The sequence below is a fragment of the Sinohyriopsis cumingii genome, chromosome 12 (assembly GCF_028554795.1).
Source record: "Sinohyriopsis cumingii isolate HCF-2022 chromosome 12, ASM2855479v2, whole genome shotgun sequence".
Lineage (NCBI taxonomy): Eukaryota > Metazoa > Mollusca > Bivalvia > Unionida > Unionidae > Sinohyriopsis > Sinohyriopsis cumingii.
In genome coordinates, this window is record NC_142972.1 from 83,333,195 (window position 1) to 83,356,985 (window position 23,791).

The following is a 23,791-nucleotide window of genomic DNA, read 5'->3' on the forward strand; positions in this document are numbered from 1 at the left end:
ATGTGTATGGATGGACCCTGGGGTTAGGTCATGTGAGGTGTAAGGATGGACCATGGGGTGAGGTAATGTAATGTGTAAGGATGGACCATGGGGCTAGGTCCTATGAGGTGTAAGGAAGGACCCTGGGGCTAGGTACTGTGAGGTGTAAGGATGGACCCTGGGGCTGGGTCCTGTGAGGTATAAGGATGGAACCTGGGGTTAATGTCAGTTGGATTTGCAAATGTGTCTCATCATGCTAAGTGTATATATGATTATAAGATGTGGATCTCAATAGTTTCCAAATTATGACCCAGAGGCTAAGTCCCCCGGGAGGGATATGAATGGGCATGTATACATTTTTATGTCAGTGAGTGTAAAACTGGTTGTAAGACTACAGGTCATGGTGGGTAGGAAGGGCCTGAGGTAAATGTCAGTTGCACATATTAATTTGTTTCTCCATGCCCAGTAAGTGTACATAAATATGGTTATAGGATGGAATCTCAATAGTTTATATATTATGACCCAGGGTTAAGATTTTGGGGGGTAGTGAAAGACCCTGATGGCATCACCCTGGGGTCCCAGTCTGATATGGATTGACACCTAAGGCAATTTTTCACATATATCAATTCTCATACATATGAGACATGTAATTTCCAGAGGTATTTAAAATTATATAAAATTACCCGTATCCACCCAAAACTGCCTGGTCAAAATTCCAAAATTTCTGGCACAATCTACACCCATAGGTCTGTCACAAACCCAAGCTTCTAGATTTAACAGTGCAGGTGTTCAAAGACATCACAGACTTATAAACATTACAGATATATAACCATAAATACATCAGGTGGGACAGATTGAGTGTTTCACAATATCCTTGTCTTCTTTATGAGAGTGTGGTCATTTATTTTCTAAAACTTGAGTTATTCTTGGAAACAAAATGCAAAACCATTGACCTTCTAAATCACTGATATCTTGTTCTTGTGGATACTGGTTTCAAAATCACTACAGGGTTCTTGGGATGGGGGGAGCTAAAGGGATCACATACAATTGGTTGAAAGAACGTGCACAGCAAAAGTATATATAAAGTGACCTCAACCATTATGCTACTGCCCCCCAATACCTGAACTGGTTGGCTTCTTTTTCTGACTGTGAAGAATATTAAAAGAACTTTCCAGCAGACAGTTCCAGGACATTCCACTGGATTTAAAATTGGAGGGTGAGTTGCCAAAGTAGATTGTGGGTTTTGGGGGACCTCCTCAAAACAAAGATACATGTTTATTTTTTTAAAGCAGCCATGTGCAAAAGTCAAATTATCTGGGTAGATCACCATGCTCATGGCTGATAAGGAAAGCCCTGCAGTTTCTCCATATTTTCCAAGCCTCTATGTGTCTTGACATGCATCTGCCATTAAGGTACTGATTACCAGTACTGATTCTACCTGACCCAAGAAAGACCGAATAAAATTGAAAACACCATAAAGCCTTTTTATTCCTTTATTACTATAATCAATTTTATTTCTGTGGATATCTTCAAGTTTGTACTGTCAAACACTACTGTACAGAGTTGTATCATATATCTTCAAGTTTGCACTGTCAAACACTACTGAACAGAGTTACATAAGAAACTAAAAAAATAAATGTACACTTTATGTGTCATGCTTATGTTTACAAATTAATGCTATTTTTTAAAAGTTATCACACAGGAAAATGTGGCAATCACGATCTGTTTAATTTTTTTAAATAAAAAAATAACAAATATAAGTCAAGTTTTAAATTTTTAACTTAACAGAGGAAGTTTTCAATCAGACCAATTATGTGTAAAACAAAACCTAAAAAACCCCAAACAAACAGAGAATGAAACAAGGACCCAAAATGCTCAAGTAATCAGAAAATCACCCCGTGTCTATAGTCATAGTTACAAACAAGGAATTTGACACACTCACACACACAGATGAGTATTATTTCTTTCCTGGTTTTCTTCAAAATGGAATAAAAGCACTTCTTTGAGTACAGTATTGTCCAAAGATATAATTTACATGTAGGCAACTTATATGACTATGTCACAGAATACTTTCTAGGAAGAAATAAAAATTTCTTTGTTATTGTTCATGATAAGTAAACATTGATCTCATTCACTGTATGAATTCAATTAAAATGCAGAAAGGTAATATAGGTGTTTGCAGTTAAGTGTTTTACGCATCTGAAGTTTTTTCCCCCCCACTTTAATTACATGTTATCTTTATTTACTCACTTCCCTGTACAGCCTAATAGTTTTCATGATATTGCAATAATATTTTGAAAAATGTGAAGTCTTTCATAGGCAAAATTGTTGATAGCTTTAAAGTCATATTGGATAGAATTGTATTTATTCATTAATTCATGTAATGTTTTGTTTAAATTACAACAAAAAAAAGAAATAGTGTAAACAAAAGTGAAGGTGAAAAGTGTATTACATATTCTAGCTGGTGTGATTGAAAAGGGAAAACATTTTAATAAAAAAATCATATGATTAGTTCAATAATTTAAAATATACAACTACAACTACCTGAGGAAATAATAATCATTCCCTGATGCTTCTGGATAAAATAAAACAATAACAAAAAAAAAGAAAAAAAAGAAAGATCATGAGACAAAATTTCACTGGAAAATGGCTTCAATTACAAATGCAATGGAACTTTAAGGCATCAAATTCAACAAATATAATACACTTTCAGCTCAAAATTTGGAAAAAAAATAAAAAATATTTACAGTAATTGTGTTCAAATATATATTCCATGGCACTGGGCACTGAACAGTATCAGTACGATAATGGCAGAATGTCATGTGACACAAATATGAACATGCCCATTAAAACCACCATGGAAACATCTTTATAAAAGTTTAGTTGAAGACCATTAAATAGAACTAAAGTTTTTGTGCAAAAATGATACGCCAATGGGAAATCATTCAGTAGCAACAGCCTTGACCTTCAAGCTACTGATCCTCCAAGACAGTGGTGATCTTTCCATGGCTAAGAGAAACATGAACACTGGCATACCTTTTGCTGAAATCTTTCTAACGGAACTTAAGTTAATGTACAGAAATGAAATGCGATGGTGAAATCTATTTTTAGCTGCAGTGACCATGACCTTAAAGCTATTCATCAATCAACAGGATTCTTTCATTATCTAAAAAAAAATAATCAACAAAAAGTGTGGTTGGATTTAATCTTATAAACCTGAGTTATTATATGGAAGCTGTAACAGATACCAACATCTTCCCCATGGCCTCCAAATGGCCAACAGTAAACCATATTATCTCAGAACTTCTAATGTTGCTGTATAAAAATTATATTTATAATCAACACATACATGGCTACTTATTAAAATACACACTACTTTATACCCAGTAGTGGTCTGTTTTGATGGACACAAAATGTAACTATTTGTCCCATAAGGTATATTTTAATTTTGGCGAGTCATCTATTAGTGATTGCAGATTAAGGCTGGTGATCATACAGGTGACCAATTTTGAAACGATTTGTGTTTGTGATCATATTCTGAGACATCTATAATGCTAACATTTCTCTACCACTTAAAATATCTGCCGTATGGTACCAAAAATGCTGTTGTCAGCTGGACCATAGATGACTAATGACGGAAGACAAAGGAATGTTTCCTTTTGAGACAATTTGCTTGTGCCCATTTTCATGTGCACATTAAATTATTCCTAGCAAACCCAAAGTATACAATATAACAGACTTGTTTCTTCAATGTGAAATAAGATAACATTTCAAGGGAACCATACTCCAACCAATAGTTCTTAATTATTATGCATACATGTAACATCTCCAGGAAATGTGCGGGAGTCTCCCGCAATTTCTGTCTCCTGACCACACTTCTGCATGTAAAAAAATGAAAAACATTTTAGAACTAAACACTGACTGGCTGCACAAATGAATGAATATAATTATGGTAATAAGAAGGCATGGGACTTCATGTCGAGCCCACAATCAACGCAATGCAGTTAAATATGTGACGTTGACCACAAGGTCAAAGGTTCTCCAAGAATATTACATAATGAACTGTCTTATCTTCATACAGATTCATCCAAAGTAAAAGGAAATCCATCATTTGGTTTAGTAAATATAAGCAAATGAAAAACTTTAACCAACTCTGAATGTGACCTTGACCTCAAGGTCACTAGAGCTAGTGAGAATGTCACTGAATGAATCATCCCATGAAAGCTTCATAGCGATTCATGCCAAGTAGGAATAAAATTCATTAAGGAATTAATGAACAAAGGAAAAAAAAATTAAAACAAACCTCAATGTTAAATTTCAATGACAGTGACTGTGACTGTAACTCCATGGTTTAAGTGGCAAGCAAGCATGTCAAAAAATGAAATACATAATAATTCATGCCAACTAAGATAAAAATCTATCAAGAGATTTTAGAAACATATGCAAATGAAAAACTTGAACCAAAACCATAAAAAGAACTATCTATGCTACTACTGGTAGTAGAAAGTGATCGTTATGTTTTGCTCTCCACAAAAGTGGGCTCGACAAAAATAAACATGTAAGTAAACAAATTTATCATCGATCATTACCACAAAGTATTATTTCTTGCTGCACATGTAATACAGGTTGCCAAAACAGTAATTTCTACATTAGAAAACCAAAAGAACTAAATATTTTTTGAGAAGAATAGTATATAAATTTGAGACGTAAGAGTGTGAAGAGAACATTTTTGTATTTAAATTTGACAAATACATATTTCAAATAGAACACTTCACTAATTTTCACTGGGTTGCATGTCCAGTTGTGAAGATAGCCAATGGCAATTTTTTTCTGATTTTGGAATAAAAAAATGTTTGGTGAGACATTTGGCAACCATCTTTTATCTGATTTAGTATGAGCTTACTCAAATCTGGGATAAGAGAGGTCATCTTATGGAAGGATTTGGGGCACTCGCTCCCAACCAATCACTGCTATTCAGCTTGAAATAGTGATACCTGCATGTATTTGTATCTACGAGACTTATGTTTACAGGTGCAAAACAGTGTAAATATGCAATAATATAAATCTATTAGTAAATTTAGTAGCTTCTTGTACTCTCAAATATGCAATCTATTATAACTTTACCACCAAGCATACAAATGTTAAACTCAAGTGAGTCAGATCCCAAGGTATATCAACCCCCAAAACCAAATATTGTTGATTTATCCATTATGAGATGAATGGATTTATCCAATATTTCACATGAAATCAAAGTGCAATTAAATGTGCGTGTGATTTGGATTTTTAACATATCTTTAAAAAAAATTAAATCATATCACTACAATGTCTGCAGTGTGGCAGTTTATAGTTATGTGTAGCAATGAGGCATCATGCTAAAGACATGTAGCATCATGTCCCACACCAGATCAAACAGTCTTAACACTAACCTCTTAATGCTGAGCACCTAGCGAGGCAGCTGCTAGTACATGTACAATTTTTAAAAGTTTTTGGTATGACTTGGCTGGGGTTCAAACCTGCAACATCCTGTTTCTGAGGCAGATGCTATAACCATTAGGCCACTAGAGTGGTCTGCAATTATCTGACTTGCTTTTAATAAGCACAGTAAAATAGGTTATCCTGGTTATTCACTCATATGGACCAGTGCCTTATGCCCGGTAATTTTGACTTCTTATAATTGTACATCTATTAACCGATTCGGCCCCGATCCTGTCTGTAGGCGTGATGAGGCTGTACCCTATTTCCATGCTCTGCAGCATCAAGGTCATTTAAGATACACCAGCGTGGGTGGTATTGCAAAAAAGCAGACAGATATAGCTCAAAAATGATACCAAATAATCTGAAAGTTCTAGCTGCACTACAAAATACAGAAAATTCGCTCATGGTCGGAATGTGATTTTGTGTCTGGATTTGAGACCTTTTGGCCTCAGATCTAAGGCAGACCAGTCTAAACTGCACACAGACAGGTGATCCTTTGCAAAAACTAGGATAAGGTGGGCATTTGGAAAAAAGAGCATTCTCTATACGAAAATGATGGGTCCATTAAGGGAAAAAAAAGAAAAAGAACTCCAACTTTTACCTTTCTGCTCATACGCAAGCAAAATAACCAATGGAAAATGATGTTTCTAATACAACTAGGCATTAGTCTCATGGAAAATCTGTTGAAAGCCGATGTATTCTGATGTATTCAGAAATAGCCCCCCATATGTCTTTCCTACACACATTTCAGGTGAAAACGACAAAAACCTCTGGGGCCGAATGAGTTAATGAACTAATTTGTCTAATCTTTCCTAAAACTTTGGTTCATGTACAATGGAGAAGAGAAAATGTGTGTGTGTGTGTGTGTGTGATTTAGATTTTTAACTTAGCTTTAACAATTTTTCAGTCATATCGCTATGATGTCTGCAGTGTGGAGTTTATAATGATGTCCAGCACTGGGGCATCATGCTGCATACACGTAGCATCATGTCCCACCCAGCCACATTATCCTGACACCAGGCCGCCCAGTCCTAACACTAACCTCTTAATGCTGAGTCCCAAGTGAGGTAGCTGTTAGTGCCATTTTTGTAAGTGTTTGGTATGACTTGGCCAATATCAAACCCATGACCTCCCACATTGTAGGCAGATGCTCTAACCACTAGGCCATCAGAGCAGTCAAGAGAAAATGTAGCTTGCTGTTAGATAAACCCGAGTGTAAAAATATGAAGCATTTGGGTTTTTCAAACTGATTGTTTGATGCCAATGATGCTGTTGACACAGACCACAAGCACCAGAACCAATCATGTACTAAAATTCTGGAGAAATCAAACAATTTTGGGGGTGGAGGTGGGGGAAAGGTGACTAAAGTTTTTTAAAAATATTTTTAGTAACTGTGGACATATTTGATGGTTGATTGGCATCATCTGAGCAAACTGTAAGAGCTTCATTCCAGGATGCTATCTGTCAATTTGGCCAAATTCTATTGATCGGCTTTCAGGAAGAAGATATGAACAGCAATATGAATGGATGCCACATAAACAAAGGAAGGGTCATAGCATAAGCTCACTTGGCGTTATGGTCTGGTCAGCACTAAAAATTGTAATGTCCTAGTACTTAACTACAACAAACGTTTTTCATACTCATCCTGCCCATTTTCTAAAGTACAGTTATTACTATTTCTATTCTTATTATTATTATTACATGCATTATCAATATCATTATTATGCATTATTTATGCATTAATAATTTTGCAATGAAAGTTTTTAAAGTCTCAGTCTAATGATAATCAATCAGATTATATATTGAATAAAATGAAATATGTGATGCAATTAAACAGTGCAATTAAATGATGTAATTAAATCCATTTTGGAAATAGCAATAAGACTCTTCAAGACGACATAATACATGTATGTGGAATGTCAGAGTGATGCAGAAATCAGACAGGAAACAGTAAATTATTGCACAGAGACAATACAAATATTGTCATATAGTTTAAAAAAAATATTTATGCCTAAAAGTTAGTTTATCTTCTTCTTTGGCCTTTCTCTCATATAAAAAAAATCAGCTCCGAGAGAAAACATGGCTAAAATTACATGCAATCTAACGGCATTTTATCTTGAACATTTTTAAAGCAAATCATTTTGCAGGAGAGGTTAAACAATGCACGCTTAAGGCCTAAAGTTAATTTCTTCAGTCCTATAATCTAAGCTTGGTCCAAAATATATTTTTCCTTTGCATGGTTTATGATTTTAACTTTGTAATTTGTAATCTCATGGAAAAGTGAGTGACAAAGTTTAGTTAGGATGACTACTGCCAACTTCTCTATGGGTTCCTTCTTAAAAGAAGGTACACATTTGTTGTTGATCATTAAATTTAACTCATTTTGACATTTTCATAACAAAATAAGTCCATACCCATGCCTAGTACTTAGGCAGTTTTTAATAAATTCATACAAATTCATCATAATTGCCGTCACACCTGTCTGCATGGCTTCAACTATTTGGGTACTAATCATCCTTTGGACCATCCAAAAACTCTGTCAGTCTTTACTTTGTAGCACAGTAAAGCATTTAAGTTATGACACATGACTGAATTCTCTTTTTGGTAATTGCAGCGTAGACCCACACACATTTCGGCATTTTGAGTAAATTCCCAAAATCTTCAAAATCCATTTAAAGAGCATGGTAATGGAAGTTGAATCTTGAGATGGGTTTGAAACAATAAAGAATAAACACCAGAAACAAGGCCACAGTAACCCAATCTGGTGTTTGACATTATTTTGTCCCAAGATTCACACATGTCAAATGGTGTAAAAAATATATTATATGTTCCTGAACTGAGAGGACAAATGCAAGCGTATGCAAGCATACAAAAAGTGTATTCTATACCACCTGCAAGCAGATGCATAAAAAAGTCTGTTCTTGCGAAAGATAACTAAACTTACATATCCTCTGGATTCCAATGCAGAAGGACATGGACTTTGCCAGATTGATCTGTTCGTCTTGCAATCACCTGAAATGATAGATTCAGCAAATAAGAACCAGTTGTCTCATAACAATGTAGTGTGATATAAAAGAATTATCAACTGATACCACAGGTATGTCACTGTAGAAAATCTTTGCATAGTAAAAGTTGCATATACAGGACATCCATGGGACACAAAAAGCTGTCCTTCATAAACAGGTCAAGTGATTTCCCATTTACCTAATGCCTAGTTGTGTTAGAAACATCAGTTTTCATTGGCTATTTTGTTTGCGCCTGAGCAAAAGGATAAACATTGGATTTTTTTATTTTTATTGCTTAAAGCACACATCAGTTTTGTACAGAGACCGCTCTTTATTCCAAATGCCCATCTTATCCTACATTTTGCAAAGGTTCATCTGTCTGTGTGCAGTTCAGACCAGTCTGCCTTAGATCTGAGACCAAAAAGTCTAAAATCCAGACACAAAATCACACACCGACCACGAGAAAATTTTGGAAGGAAAAAAAAAATCAGGTCCAACAAATTACATTTTTCTCTCTGTATTTTGTAGAGAAACTAGAACTTCCATATTATTTGGTATCATTGTAGAGCTAAATCTGTCTATCTTTCCATAATACCACCCACTTTAGTGTATCATATATTGATGCTACAGAGCTTGGCAGTAGGATACTACCTCCTGCCACGTAAATGCGGCACCAGGGGTTAATGAGTTAAGCGTCTTTGGCAATAAGTATGTACATTCAATTCAGTAACCCAACTTGGGGTGTGCTTGATTCAATCAGTCTGGAACCAAACATAGCACTTGTTATTGTTGTTTCTGGGATCTTTGTTATACACCCATAGGGTACAAATAAGGTAACTTTCTTGCACCAAAGATAAAAAACAGGGTGATTGGCACAGTCTAAAATATATACTCTAATATTACCAGATTTATATTTAAAAAAACTGATTTGTGTCATCTGTGCTATGATTGCCATGGTAGGATGAAGACATGAACCACAAAATGGACCAATGAATACCACAAAATTCTAAGTTATTCACAGTGGTGAAAAAAGTCTTTATTCTCATGCAAATACACCTTCTTAAAACTTCAACTTGAAACAAAAATACTTTTCAAAATACAGAATATAATCACATTTTCTTCGAAATTTTCAGATTACTATCGGGATTCTTAAACTGACAGACATTTAAAATAAGTACTATGAAAATAACAAGGAAACTGGGGTATAAAAAAACAGTAACATTTCAATCTAAATCTCTTGCTTATTTTCAAGATATATAAGGCTAAAGTTTTATTCATGAATTTTGATGGTTTTATAGATGATGAATGTTTTTTTGTTTAAAATTTAAATAGTTCTTTTATGACAAATTAAAGGTAATTTTGTTTTATTATTCAGGTGAAATGATGGGAAAATGCACACCTGCATCATAATTTGAAGCTTATCAAAATTTAACATTTGAATAATTTTCATAAAATTTAAATTTCTCAGAATTTTAATATTATGTTTGCCAGACAGGTCTCATGTTAAAAAAAAACCATGACAGATGCTGTGCTTATGACAAATAAAAACGTAGGAGATATCATGTTCATCTCTGCAGTACAGACAATTTTAATTTTCTTAAAATGAGTATCCATGTCACAGATGTAGCCACTAAACGAGTTGTGTAAAGAAGACAAGAAGAAAATTAATTCAATATTGACAACAAGTTTTTGCTAATAATTATCTAAAGTCAAATGTAAAATCTATGAAATCTGCACTAGAGGTGCAATACTTAGCTTATAACCACAAGCTCAAAACCAGTGTACTTACAATATTACACAAATATATAAACTGACCTTACAATATTACACAAATATGTAAACTGATCGTACAATATTACACAAATATATAAACTGACCTTACAATATTACACAAATATGTAAACTGACCATACAATATTACACAAATATATAAACTGACCTTACAATATTACACAAATATATAAACTGACCATACAAAATTCACTTGACCCAAGTCTGGCTGAGCATTTTATGGCACATCAGAACAGTTACATTATACAGTGTAGAGGCAATTGTAAAAAAAATGCTTTGCCCATTAGCATACCATGACAGCGGATTGGGCTGATCCGATTGTAGGATCTAAACCCACATCTGTTTGGCACAAAGTCCAACACACTGATAACTGAGCCACTGCAGCTCCTCATACTTGTTGTGGAGGATCTTAAACAATGGAACATTGTGGATACATTGGGTGTGTGTATAGAACAATAAATGGTCAGCAAGTCTATTGTTTAAAAATGCTGTGAAAATGCTGGCTTCTCAAATTCAAGCAAGAAAATAACATAAAGATGCACAATAAATTTACTTAAAAGCCAGTGTTTATTGGTACTGCATGAGTGCATAAGCCATGTTTTAAAAAATGGACCAGCACTAGAGCTGCAACAAATCACTGAAACCAATATTTATAGGCACTGTGATATTTTCTCCACAAAATACAGCATTATTTTGTGTATTACAACTGGAATATCTCAATTTTATAGGATTAAATGATCATGGTTGGGTATTTAGCGATGTGTAAATTTTACCTAATCACTCACAAAGTTAACATAAAGTCCGAGTTTAGCGATGTGTAAATTTTACCTAATCACTCACAAAGTAAATAAAGTCCAAAGGACTTTATGTTAAATTTGTGAGTGATTAGGTAAAATTTACACATCGCTAAATACCCAACAATGATCATTTAATCCTTATAATTCCGATTTCGTCCTTTCTTCTGTCAAATCAACTTATTCCATCAACAATGCATTCCAATTTAAGTAGCATGTACTTTCCATTCATTCGCCACTTCACATCGACTCATAATACATAATCTGTACAGAATCATATGAACATATTGAATACTGTCACAGTTACGTTCATTCAGAAATTTCATACTTTACATCTTAGGCAATGGCTACCGATGGTTTCAATGCATTTAGTTCATTTACAACATTCTTGTTCAATTTTAGTCAGTCCCATCTGTTACGTCATAATAACAGCTGATAATGAACACATTTGCTAGATTAAATTTCCAATCAAACCTTAAATCATAATGGATTTTATCAATGAACAACATGGAAATATGAACAAGATGATGATATCCCTTACTAACACAAAGGTAACAATTAAATAAATTGTATACTGAAATAACATTTTATATCATTCTCAAAAGCATTAATACTTGTGAAGACCCATTCAGTGATCTAATGTCAAATGAAATGTAACTAATGTCACAGTTACGTTTATTCGCCAACTCCATACATGTACTTTACATTTTAGGCAATGGTTACCCGTGGTGTCAGCACATTTCTTTTCATAAAAAAGAATTCCTTTTTAATTTTAGTATGTCCTATACAGGAATAACATTTTATATCTTTTTCATCAGCGTTAATACTTAACAAGACCCTTTCAGTTATCTATGTGAAATTAAATGTGCAGTTGTTAAATGAGGAGTTGCTCGCAAAACCGGCCATGTTTTTTGGGTTGCATAGTTGAGTGCTGGAAGGAATTAATGACTATACACATCCAAAATAATTTAAATTAGCAAAACAATCACAATTATGGATTATTATATACATTTTTCAATGGTGTTAAGTCACATTGGTGGAGATGGTAGTTTTACCATTCAAAAACTTTATTCAGTCTCTGAATAATGGTCTCATAAATACTTGCTTTTTTTGTGTAAGTGGTAATATTCACCATACCTCCAACACCCACACAAGTTTTTTTATATATAGGCAAAGAAAATAAAAATAAAAATAAAAATTAAAGAAATTACCATTGAAAACACCAATGCACCATTTTGTGTTTTGTTTTTAGTAGCCTCTGAGCATTGATTTATTTCAATAGCTTTTAAGTCCTCCTTAGATAATTTCTTGAATCTTGGTTTATATTCCTCATCTGCCTCAAAATTTACTGACCTAGTTCCCATGCTATTATTGTTGTTGTTGTGTATGGCTAGGGTGACTGAGGTCATGGGGTGCTGTCTGCGGGAATTTATCAATCTCTGTTGTTCTGTTTCATTTTCAGCGTTTGTAACATAAATCGCATTATCGTCAAATCCATCTTCATCTGCTTCAATCGCTGCTGTTATTTCTTAACTGCTTGTCATCCAATTGTTCAAAAAAATTGCAAAATCACCGTAATCGGCCATTTTGTGAGATTATGTAGCAGACGAATGCCAAATTGTAAACTATGCATTTCAATCAAAGATTTTTTGAAAAAGTATACAAAGGGTACAAAAATAAATAAAAAATTAAAAAGATGAAACAGTTGTTTCACAATGACGTGTCTGCAATGTTTATTTATACTGCAAATAGTACAAAAACCAAAAGTAGTCCCAGAATTTATCAATGTGTAAAACATTCCAGATCAGTATCAAGTGACATTTTACAGCCAATCTTATTGCAGAAAATCCATTTCATTTATAAAAATTGGAATTATTACATCGTAAGTATTACATACACTGATATAGCAGAACCGGAAGGAGATGTTATCATGCTACACAAGAATTAAAGTTGAGAAATGAAAGAACACTGATGAGCTTTATGTCTCTTTAATAAAAGTATTAAAGATTTAGGAGTGTTTTTTGTGTGCATCATTCTCCATCTGCTAGACAGTGAGTTATCAGACTGGTTCCCCTAATCAGTAAGAGAAACCACCAGTCTCAGTGATGCAACACCATAATAATTTTTTTGTGTGAGATGTGGTTATGTATTAATGATAAATGAATCGCATGTTTTATGTTTCTATTTTTTTAAATTATAAATTCTAGTATGAAAGTGAGTTTGTGGATTTACTGTCTATACCTAAAAAACAACTTCCACTTGCATAATATTTTTGTAAAGACCTAAATGTTGGATGAAATCTTTAACCTAAAACCCTCCATGACAAGAATTTAAATTCTATTACTGCTTACATTTTTTCACAAGTGGAGAAAACAAAATCGACGTGCAAAATCCTATTTTTATCGGCTTAAGTATCTGGCTCTTTGTCAAAAAACAAAAAAAATCCTACATCTGTGTTTCCCATAGGGTTGCAAGAATGAGAGTAAAAAATCCCTTGGTGTCAGAAATGAGGATCAGACTTGGCAAGAAAACAAATTATGGTGTCAGAACAAGGGGTCAAATGAAATTTATTGGGTATCTGATGCGGAAATAAGGGTAAAGGGACACACTCTGTAAAGCATGTACATTATAGCTAAATTGTATTATTTTCTTGTTGTATACCTAAGTGTGATTCACATACACATCAAGTTTTTATTTTTGTTCCATGAAAGGTTCATGAACAATTAGCCTCATAAGGATATGTTTGTGTGGGATTTGGGATTTTTAACATAGCTGTAAAAATTGTAGTCATTTCGCTATGATGTCTGCAGTGAGGCAGTTTATAGTGATGTCCAGCACTGGGGTATCAAGCCGCAAAAATGTAGCATCATGTCCCACCCAGTCACAATGCTGACACCAGGCCTACCAGTCCTAACACAATTCTCTTAATGCTAAGTGCCACGCGAGGCAGCTGTTAGTACCATTTTTATAAGTCTTTGTTATGAGTTGGCCGGATTTCGAACTCGCGACCTCTTACATCCAAGGCAGATTCCCTAGTCACTTGTTTACTATACGACAAAATATGTATCCTAAAAAACAAATACTTGTACAGCATATCATCAATAGAGACATCTTAACAGACTTTACACAGTCTACAACAGACTGATTGACTCACATTTTAGGGTGAAGCAACTTTTCTACTCTGACTGACTAGTGCAGAGTGGTGAGCAAATATGGAAAAGTGCACATAAAGTGGTGAAAATTTGAATTTTTACAAGTCACTTAAAACAGCGATTTTACAAAATCATTCTGTCAAATAATAACAAAATAAGAGAAATGTTCAAGATATATGAAAATATTAAAACTGTTCTTAGTATGATTCTCTAAAATTGCTGTATGACTTTGTTATTGCAAAAAAATTTAAGCTCACACATCCGTTACTGTCAAAATTTGGTCACAGATATAGAGGTACAAGTTCTTGCTTTCTATTTCTGCAGGTTGAAATATGAAACAAACTTGTTTACTTTCACTAGCAATTGGCCAAGAAGCGTTTGGTTGGGTTACAAATGCATTAACTCGCTACTTCGCAAGGTAACTTAATTTCCGTTTAAGAATTGTGCAAATGATTTTGCAGAATTTATTGAATTGTAATTTCTTATTGCAATACGTATTGTATCTCCTTCTAACTGTAGGATACATATGGTGGCATGTATTGTAATGCCACCCACATACTGTAATATGCTGAGTGCCCTGACCAAACAAGCATGCATAGCTCTAGCTACCACTCCATCAACTAATGAGATGATATCCTGAGAGTAAATCCCACAGGAAATAGATGACTGAAATTAAACTCATCAATATATCTGCAGAAACCAGTGGGGGGAGGGAGTGGGTAATCAGAGGCCAGAATTCCTCTAGATATGTACACATGAAACTGGAAATGGAAACCATCGAGGTCTCATTATCAAAATCATTGGAAATCTACCAATCCCCAGTAAAGTTATGATGCTGAAATCAAAATTAAGAAGAATAGGTATGCAAGAGCCATAACTCTTTATAATAATGCAGTCGCATGCTTGAAATCAAATTCATTCAAGATCACCTCTGTAACTAAGTGTGCTCATGGGACATGGATGCCCAACCAGAGTGCATTACCTTAGGAATGATCACGAAAGTGTTGACTAAAACCCTCAGCAATCGTTAAGTAGTCTGTTAAGACCCTCAGCAATGTTCAAGTTCTCTGTGGAAAAAAAATGTTGCGAACCACTGCCTTATTTCTTTTATAGCCAAATGTGGTACAGGTACACTATTACTGACTAGTCTGCAAAGTGATGAATGGACCAAAAGACAGATAACACCACTTTCATAATGGGACATCAAAGCACCATGCTAACTTCAGTTGAAATTCTACAATTGTAAACAGAGTTATGCTGCAGAAATCCAAATCAGTAGAACAGGCAATCAGGGGCCATAACTCCTCTAAATGAAGATGTGCTCAAAAGCCGGAAATCAAAGTTTTAATCAATATAAGACCGCATTCCAAATTTAGCTAAAATGCAATTAATACTGTTTCAATTACTTGATTGTTACCATTAAAATGATTAAAATTGATAAGTGATTAAGGAGAAATTCATTTCTGTGCCATTCAAACTGAAACCATTTCATATATCAAACTATCTAGACTAGAATTCTCTTTGTAAAACATATCCTCATCCTTTTCCCATTTTGACCTCACCCTAAATTTTCAGTCTCTTGGGTAAGAAATGTCACAAAGGCAAATATGACAGTCAGGTGTGTGCATTTGTCTTTCATGCTAGATTTAAAGTATAGCTCTACCTTGTTATAACATGGTAAAGGGGGTCCAATACCACTAACCATGCTATGTACCAAACCGTGCTATACCAAGAACCACAATATCTAACTATCACAGTATATTGAGAATAGTTTGATATATGGAATTGTGGTATTGCAGGCTCTGTCAAAACTTCTGAAAAGGAAATGAAGAAATAAAGACTAAATTTCACATTGTTTTATTTTAAATGATTCTTATACATTGTTATGATTTTGGTCCCTGGGTCAGTCCATATTATAACTGCATTATATCTGAAAATGTGCTATAATTAGGATAGCTGTATGTATATATATATATATATATATATATATATATATATATATATATATATATATATATATATATGGTTAGGCTCTCAACAATTTATAAACTGATGCTCAAGAATCAAATGTCAGTTGCACATATAAATCTTTCTTTTTATGGCCATTAAGTGTATATATAGTTATAGTGTAGAGATCTCAATTGTTTCTAAGTTATAATAGGGGTGGGTAAATCCTTTTTATATTGATTAAATTTACAGGAAATAGTCATTATTCGTGACATGATAAAGCATGTCAGAGATGTGACTGAGCAAAAAAGGTGTAGAGGCAAGGTCAGTTAAGGTGTAACAGGGATAACAAGGCATGGGGAGATCTCAGTGCAGCCTAAATGAAAGCTGTAGGGGTCCCCCATGCCAGCTAATATATAATGGGGATAACAAAGAGATGGGAGATCTCAGTGCATCCCAAAAGAAAGCTGTTGGAGTCCCCCATAACAAATTTGGTTCAAATTCATTTATTCCTATTAATGATGCCTTGTTGAAACCAAATGTTGACTGATGAACTTGATTACAATGTGGCTCTGGTTGAAGTACTTTCAAAATGAAATATGTGCACACAAATCTGAGACTGAAGAAAATATCAAACCTTATGATATTAAAATACAGCCAATGTCCAAATGGCATGAACAATCACTGAATGACTGAGTAGTAATATCTCAATCTGTGCAGGCAACTGACAGTCATTCATGGTTCAGTTGGTATAGTTCAAGCACAGTGCCCACTTAACAGCCTATAAGCCTTGGTGGGATTGACTGTTGCCTGTCAGTGTTCTGATGTTACGTCAGTGTCAGGCATTGCTTGTTCAAGTTGAGTTGCTGTTGGCTGTAAAATGTGCAATTTCTGATGTTAAGGAAATGAGGATGAACTTATATTTCACTGTTTGTCCACAGTATAGGGGAACAAATTAGATTACAATTCTCCCAAACAGCGAAAACACTTGCACATCATTTTCTTATGCTAATGTTATCATAATACATAGGGTTACAGTTGAGTGTGGACTCTGGAGCTGACCTTATGTGACCTGTAACTGTCACATCATTTGTAGCAACAGGGATGTTAGAACTGTATCATCACCTCACACCCAAGAAAAAGAGGCGGAAAATAAACACGTGATTTGAAAGAAATTCAAAGGAGAAACTATTATTTTATGTGCACCTTTGTCAGCCAATGAAGCAACAATTTCCATTTGCTCAGTTGTATGCCTTGCATTGTTCCAAGATCTATCAGTGTGTGACTGAAAATGGCATCCAACGCAATAAATATTAAAATAGATCAGAGACAAACAAAATTATCTTTTGGACCGTGTTTATGACTGACCGTTAATAATAATATTGTTATTTAAGATGTGGAGCCTTCATCATCCAAAGATGAGGTAATGGTTACTCGTAAGATAAAATGTAATTTGTGCAGCAATGGTTGAAAACACAGTGGCTACATTTTCGAAAATAAGTTAAGTCGAGTGAGGAAATTGTGACAGTGAAGACGCCTTTATGTTTTGCCAAAAATGTACAGAGGCTAAAAAAAAAAAATCCATGACCAAATGTGCAAGAGACAATAACTTTCAGAACAGTACACTGGCAAGGCATGCTTGTTTACCAGAACACAAACTGCTGATTGAAGGTCCACAAGGAAGATTTGAATGCAGGTTTCCAAAAACATTGTTCCAAGCAAGACACAGCAGTGAAAGTGTTACTTAAAGGTTACCTGCCACCTATATTGTACAAACGTGTGATATTATTATAGTTATAAACAAAACGCACTGGTTATGTATGCACACCATAAAAATGTTTAATTAGACTTAAAACTCAACTTTATAAAATGAAAAAATTATTCAGCAATCTCCGTAAACAATCGGTAGTTTCTGCGTGCCAAAACCGGATATGACGTACATTTATCCCTTCTATTCAACCAAGCCATTCAAGTGCTTAATTTCCCCACGTAAATGTCTATGTGATATAGCGTACGATTGTGCTTTTGTACAGCAAATATGGTGCACTGTGTTGATTACATATGTAACCAAAAGAGTGATGATGGGGAAAAAGCGTTCTTTCTTTTTCCGAAAAACCATGTTTACCAGAAAAAAAGTGTATTTAATCTGTGGGATCGAACTGGGGAGGGATGGGAATGCTGTATCATTTATGCTGAATTATAGTGAATTTGGCCCAAAGACAATTCGGCCCAATTCGAAATACAACTCGGCCAAACTTAACAATAGTTTGTACGTTCTTTTTCTTAAACAAAAAAGTAGACGCTATGTGAGATAGGTTTTTAGGAAAAAAATTAAATTTAAACAAACTATTTTGATATTCTTTGAAAGAAAATAATCATACTTCGTAACGTACATATTTATGAGAGAAAACACAAACTGACATATCTTGCTTGTTCTAATATTTATATACATATTTATGCTAACAAATATATGCATCTGCACAACGACATTCTCAATTTAAGTCTTCCGGTCAAATTATCAATAGTCATTTATAAAACAAAAATACGCAACAGATAATATTCTACAGAATACGTATACATTTTGCTAAGGGTAGTGTACATGAGATATTATAACAAATATACTTAATTTTAGGCTTCACGTTGTAACACGGCTGCATACAATACATACTAGATTACACATGAGAGAGAGGGGGAATAATGTTGAGCATTTCGTCAGTATTTAGCTACTGCAATATGAAGCTCTTACCAGTTAATTTTATTGTTTGTTTTTATTTTTCAAGTTGTCTTAGTGTTTGCGCACGTAAATTGAAAGCTTGTCATTACTGGTCAATATCGTCAATCATATTTGCTCCATTATTCCATACAAATTAGAAAGGAAATAATTTTGTGTTTAATTTGTGCCCCCCCCCCACACACACACACACTCTCACGGTACAAAATAAATTGATAAACATACACTTGTTTGAAAATAAAATGAAAGAAATTAACCTTGCATTGTTATCATATATTCCTTCTTTTTTCATCATGCGAAAATTATTTTTTAAAAATATATGTTCACGAACTCCGTATATGTAGTGGATGCCGGCTTGCGTATGCATCCTTAGTGTAGTGTGTATCGCTTATGTCAAATAAAAAAATCGCAAATGAGACGAAAGTATCACCCAATTGTTTGAAGGCATCTGCCATTTACGCATGATAAGTTATTTATTGCAAACTGACCCAGACTGTATTGTATCCAGTTAACTAAAAGTCGGTATATCGCAAATAAAATAAAAAATCATTATATTAATATACATTCAATGCGAGTGCAAATGATAATCTTTTTGCTGGCATGGGTTACAAAAGTATTATTAAAGCAAACATCGATTATGATTACATATGGCAAATGAATAGAAGCCCGGGCGATAAACATGACTGGAATGGAGCAATAAACTCATTGTTTAAACTTACCGACAGGATACCAAATACATAGGTTATTTTATTACAATGCAAACCAACCCCGGAAAATTGACTTTGGTATCTTTTTATTGTTCCGATGTTTTCTTCTGTAGTTGGCCGACAAAAGGAAGTCAAGTTTGGTTCCTTTGGATTCTTTAATTTCTTTCATCCTTTTTTTTTTAAAGTCTGCCGACATAGGAAGCCAGCATTGATTCTTTTTGCCTGTATTAACAGGAATTTTCAAAATAAATTGAAAATTGGAACAGTTCTGAAAGTGACACAATCTAGTCTGTCGTGCACGCATACCGATATAAAACTGAACAGTAAATTAGTTTTCATTAGTTTCATCTAAAATATTCCCTATCCATAGTTTATAGTGTTTTATTTTTCGACAACAAGAAGCATGTACTTCGTCTTGTAGGGACAAATGTACATCATTTCCGGTTGCGTCCTCTATAGGTGGGAAATCGTAACTAAGGGGAAGTAACAGCGTTGTATACTTTTATTTCGAGTAATTAAATTATTATTTCTTCTTTACCCTTGATAATTTTTTTGTTTTTTTGTGTGCGAGTATAACTATTTTTAATCATGTAATGCAAATCTGATATAAATAGGAAAATGTTGGAGCATGGCCGGTGACCTTTAAGTGTGTACAATGGCTGAGTGTAGAAGACATCCATTTTTTAAAATACAAATCTCTTCTTAATTTAATACATGACTTAATGGCTGAAGAAATTTATGCCATTGGCATTCTGAAGAATTCTGCCAATCAGTATAACTCGGCTACTACCTGTTCAGAGGAACTGCAGAGCCAATCAAACATTTTTGAGGATAGTCGTGACCTGCAGAATTTGTCATTTGTGACAGTAATGGCAGATGAAAGCACTGACATAGCTAAGAATAAACACCTTGTCATATATGCTCAGATTATTTCTGATGAAATGAAACCATCAACATGATTTTTAACAGATATAGAATGTTCAGCTGCTACTGGCAAGGGAATTGCCTTATTGGCTTTAGTCACATTATATAACTAATATTTTTGTTGTGTATTTAAACAATTTAATTATTTTTTTTAAAACTACTGAAGACTGAAAATCGGCTTGAATAAGACTCATAGGTTTGGATTCTGTTTTTGCCTTGATAAGTCAAATGACTTACATGAAGCCAGTTGTAGAAAAAACTATATATATATATATATATATATATATATATATATATATATATATATATACACACACATACATATACATATATACACACAAACACTCACAATATGGTCTCTCTAGGCAGGTGGTCTTTCATAACAGGTCACAATGCTATACAATCAATAAATTTATACATTGAGAACATGGTCTCTCAGGACAGGTGGTCTCACATAGCAGTGGTCTTTCAAGACAAGTTTCACTGTATATATATAAATACGATGTCTGCAGTGTGGCAGTTATAGTGATGTCTAGCACTGAGGCATCATGCCACAGACACTTAGCATGATGTCCCACCCAGTCATACTATCCTGACACCAGGCCGACCAGTCCAAACACTAACCTCTTAATGCTGAGTGCCAATCGAGGCAGATGTTAGTACCTTTTTATAAGTCTTTGGTATGACTCGGCCAGGGTTTGAACCCACGACCTCTTGCTTCTGAGGCGGACACTCTAACCACTAGCTTACTGGAGTGGTTTGCTATGGTTGGTAATTCGAATTAGGGACAGTTGCCCAACTGGGGAAGCACATTTTGTGTTTGTTTGGCCTTATAGGTTGTTTTCTATACATAAATGCATTATACTTGAAATAATCATGCATTCAGTTCACTGCATTAAAAATAAAATATTTTGCCTTTATTTTTAATAAATATATTTATCAACAAATCAGTTTTTTTATAATAGCATAGTGTCCTCCCCCCTTGCAAATCATTACTATACTTGATAATTTATTTATTTATTTATTCAGAAAGAAAATTTAAAATTGTATTCTGGAACAAGAGCTTGCATTCACTGAATACAATTTATCAAAGCATCAAAGTTGTATAGGGTTAATGCCCCAATCAAGTTCCATCCACCTCAGATGTCCAATGACCTGGTTCTATTTTCCACAGAACGCACTACTGACCTCCTTTTTCAGACTTGTAAACAATCCCAGCTATATGCTATCATTATAGGGAAGTCAGTTGGCAGGAAATGCCTGTTTATATCTCTGGAATGCTTTTAAAATATATTTTCAAGACATAGTTTAAAAAAGGACAACTAAAGTGATAATCAAGTCGATAGTAATGCAAAAAACATTGTTAGGAGTAATCTGTAGAACAAGCCACATAAACTCTGATCTGCCAGCATATGAAATCTGTGTCTGTGTTGTCTGCAGTTGGAATGAACTTATGAGTGAATATATATGGTAAGTAATGTACATTGTACACCACATTAAACATTAATACTTGTTTAATTGTTTTAACATGGAAAAAACAATTAAACATTAATACTTGTTTAATTGTTTTAACACGGAAAAAACAATTAAACATTAATACTTGTTTAATTGTTTTAGCATGGAAAAACAGTTAAACATTAATACTCATTTTAACGTGAAAAAAGTTTGATCGTCTCTATTACAGTTTCTTCCTGTCAAAACTGTTGTGAGTAAATCAAGTCTCAATAAATCTGAACCTACATAAATCATCAATATTAACAAAATTAACGAGCTTTTAAAAGTTCATTAATTTTTTTAAAATATATTTACAAATTTAGACTGAAACCTGCATATGAAATTGAGGACTAGGATGCCCTACCAAACTAATATGATCCGAGATGGGCCTTGACTTAAATTTAATAAAAAAAGTGTATCCATAAACAAAACATGTTCAGTGTAATATTGAGATTAAGCCAAGTACCAAATTTGATTCGTATCAATCCTTCAAAACTTGCTGAGCTGAAACAAAGTATGGGACAGTCCTAAACAAAGTATGGGACAGTCCCTAACAAAGTAAGGGACAGCCTGAAACAAAGTACGGGATAGTCCTACAAATAGCTGTTTGCACATACCCACCATACAGAATATGGAAACAGCATGAAAAATTCATCATAAACAAGAGTTCCAAGAGGCACTGATGCTCTTCTTGACAACATTAGGTCTTATATTTAGACTTACTTTGACTTGGAAATAAGTTTCCCACACCTATGTGGCTTTCCAATTATACATGTACTAACTCATGAAGTAACCCTTTTGTAAGCAGCATTTCTAATACAATGGAGGGACTTATGATGATGATGAATATAGTCAGGCACTTTTAATTGTGAAAATGGAATTTTTACACATTTAATATGCAAATGGAATAAACCAAATTTTACAAAATCTGAATGACTCAATTTACTTCTTTTAGCTTATTCTTCATAAGTGAATAAAAATGTTGGTTATCTGATCATGACAATCTAAACGTGACAGAGATCTGGAAAAAAACATTAGATAAAGTGTTAAACATATATCTTATGAGCATCTGGGATAGATTTATGGAATTATAACAGTTTTTAGTTCTATCTCATCACACAGGGGTTGAAAATTCACTTACCCTACTTGAAATGGCAAGTGAACATTTCCGACAGTTGAGTTTTCCAATCACTCACCTGATTAAGGCAGAATGAGTGTTGATTCAGGAAAGGCAAGTGTTTCTTCATTGTGAACTGAATGTTCTTATTGAGAACATTTCTGACTTTGTTCAGTGAAAGTCTGTACTTCCTACCCCAAGTTTACCATCTGTTTTTGTCAAGGTCAGACAGGCTTTGCTCCCCCACATTTAAATACTTACCAGAGAAAGAGTAGACTGCTTTCAGTTTGTAATAAGTAGATAACTATCAAACAGCATCAATGAAAATGTACAAATATTTTGGCTCTTCTAGCCCCCACCCCACCAATGCACTGCACTGATATGAAGCCACCAATCACTATAGTTCTAAATGGAGCTTCTAATGTAACCTTATGAAATGATATCATGATTGTGCTTAAGATTGCCACTAATGAACAGGGAGACAGAGGTTGTACTACTTACTGGACTATAATATTGACTGGCCAATTTAGGTTGGTACCATTCAAAATTCTTGATTACTAAGAACTGGTATTAGAAGTAAGTTCCAAACAAAAACCTTTTCAACAAAATGACATTTAGGATGTTAACAAAGTAGCTTGATAAGCGAGTTTTTATTCCTTATTAATAAAATCTTTA

General features: G+C 34.1%; 1 protein-coding gene across 1 annotated transcript in view; it reads right to left on the minus strand.

Moving 5' to 3' along the window:
* LOC149786871 (zinc finger protein aebp2-like) overlaps positions 1-23,791 on the minus strand; it is a 192,703-nt gene that overhangs the window by 17,039 nt on the left and 151,873 nt on the right. Inside the window, exon 5 of the mRNA XM_089977380.1 lies at positions 8,399-8,466. Within this exon, the coding sequence (XP_089833506.1) occupies positions 8,399-8,466 (68 nt within the window). The remainder of the gene's footprint in view (positions 1-8,398; positions 8,467-23,791) is intronic.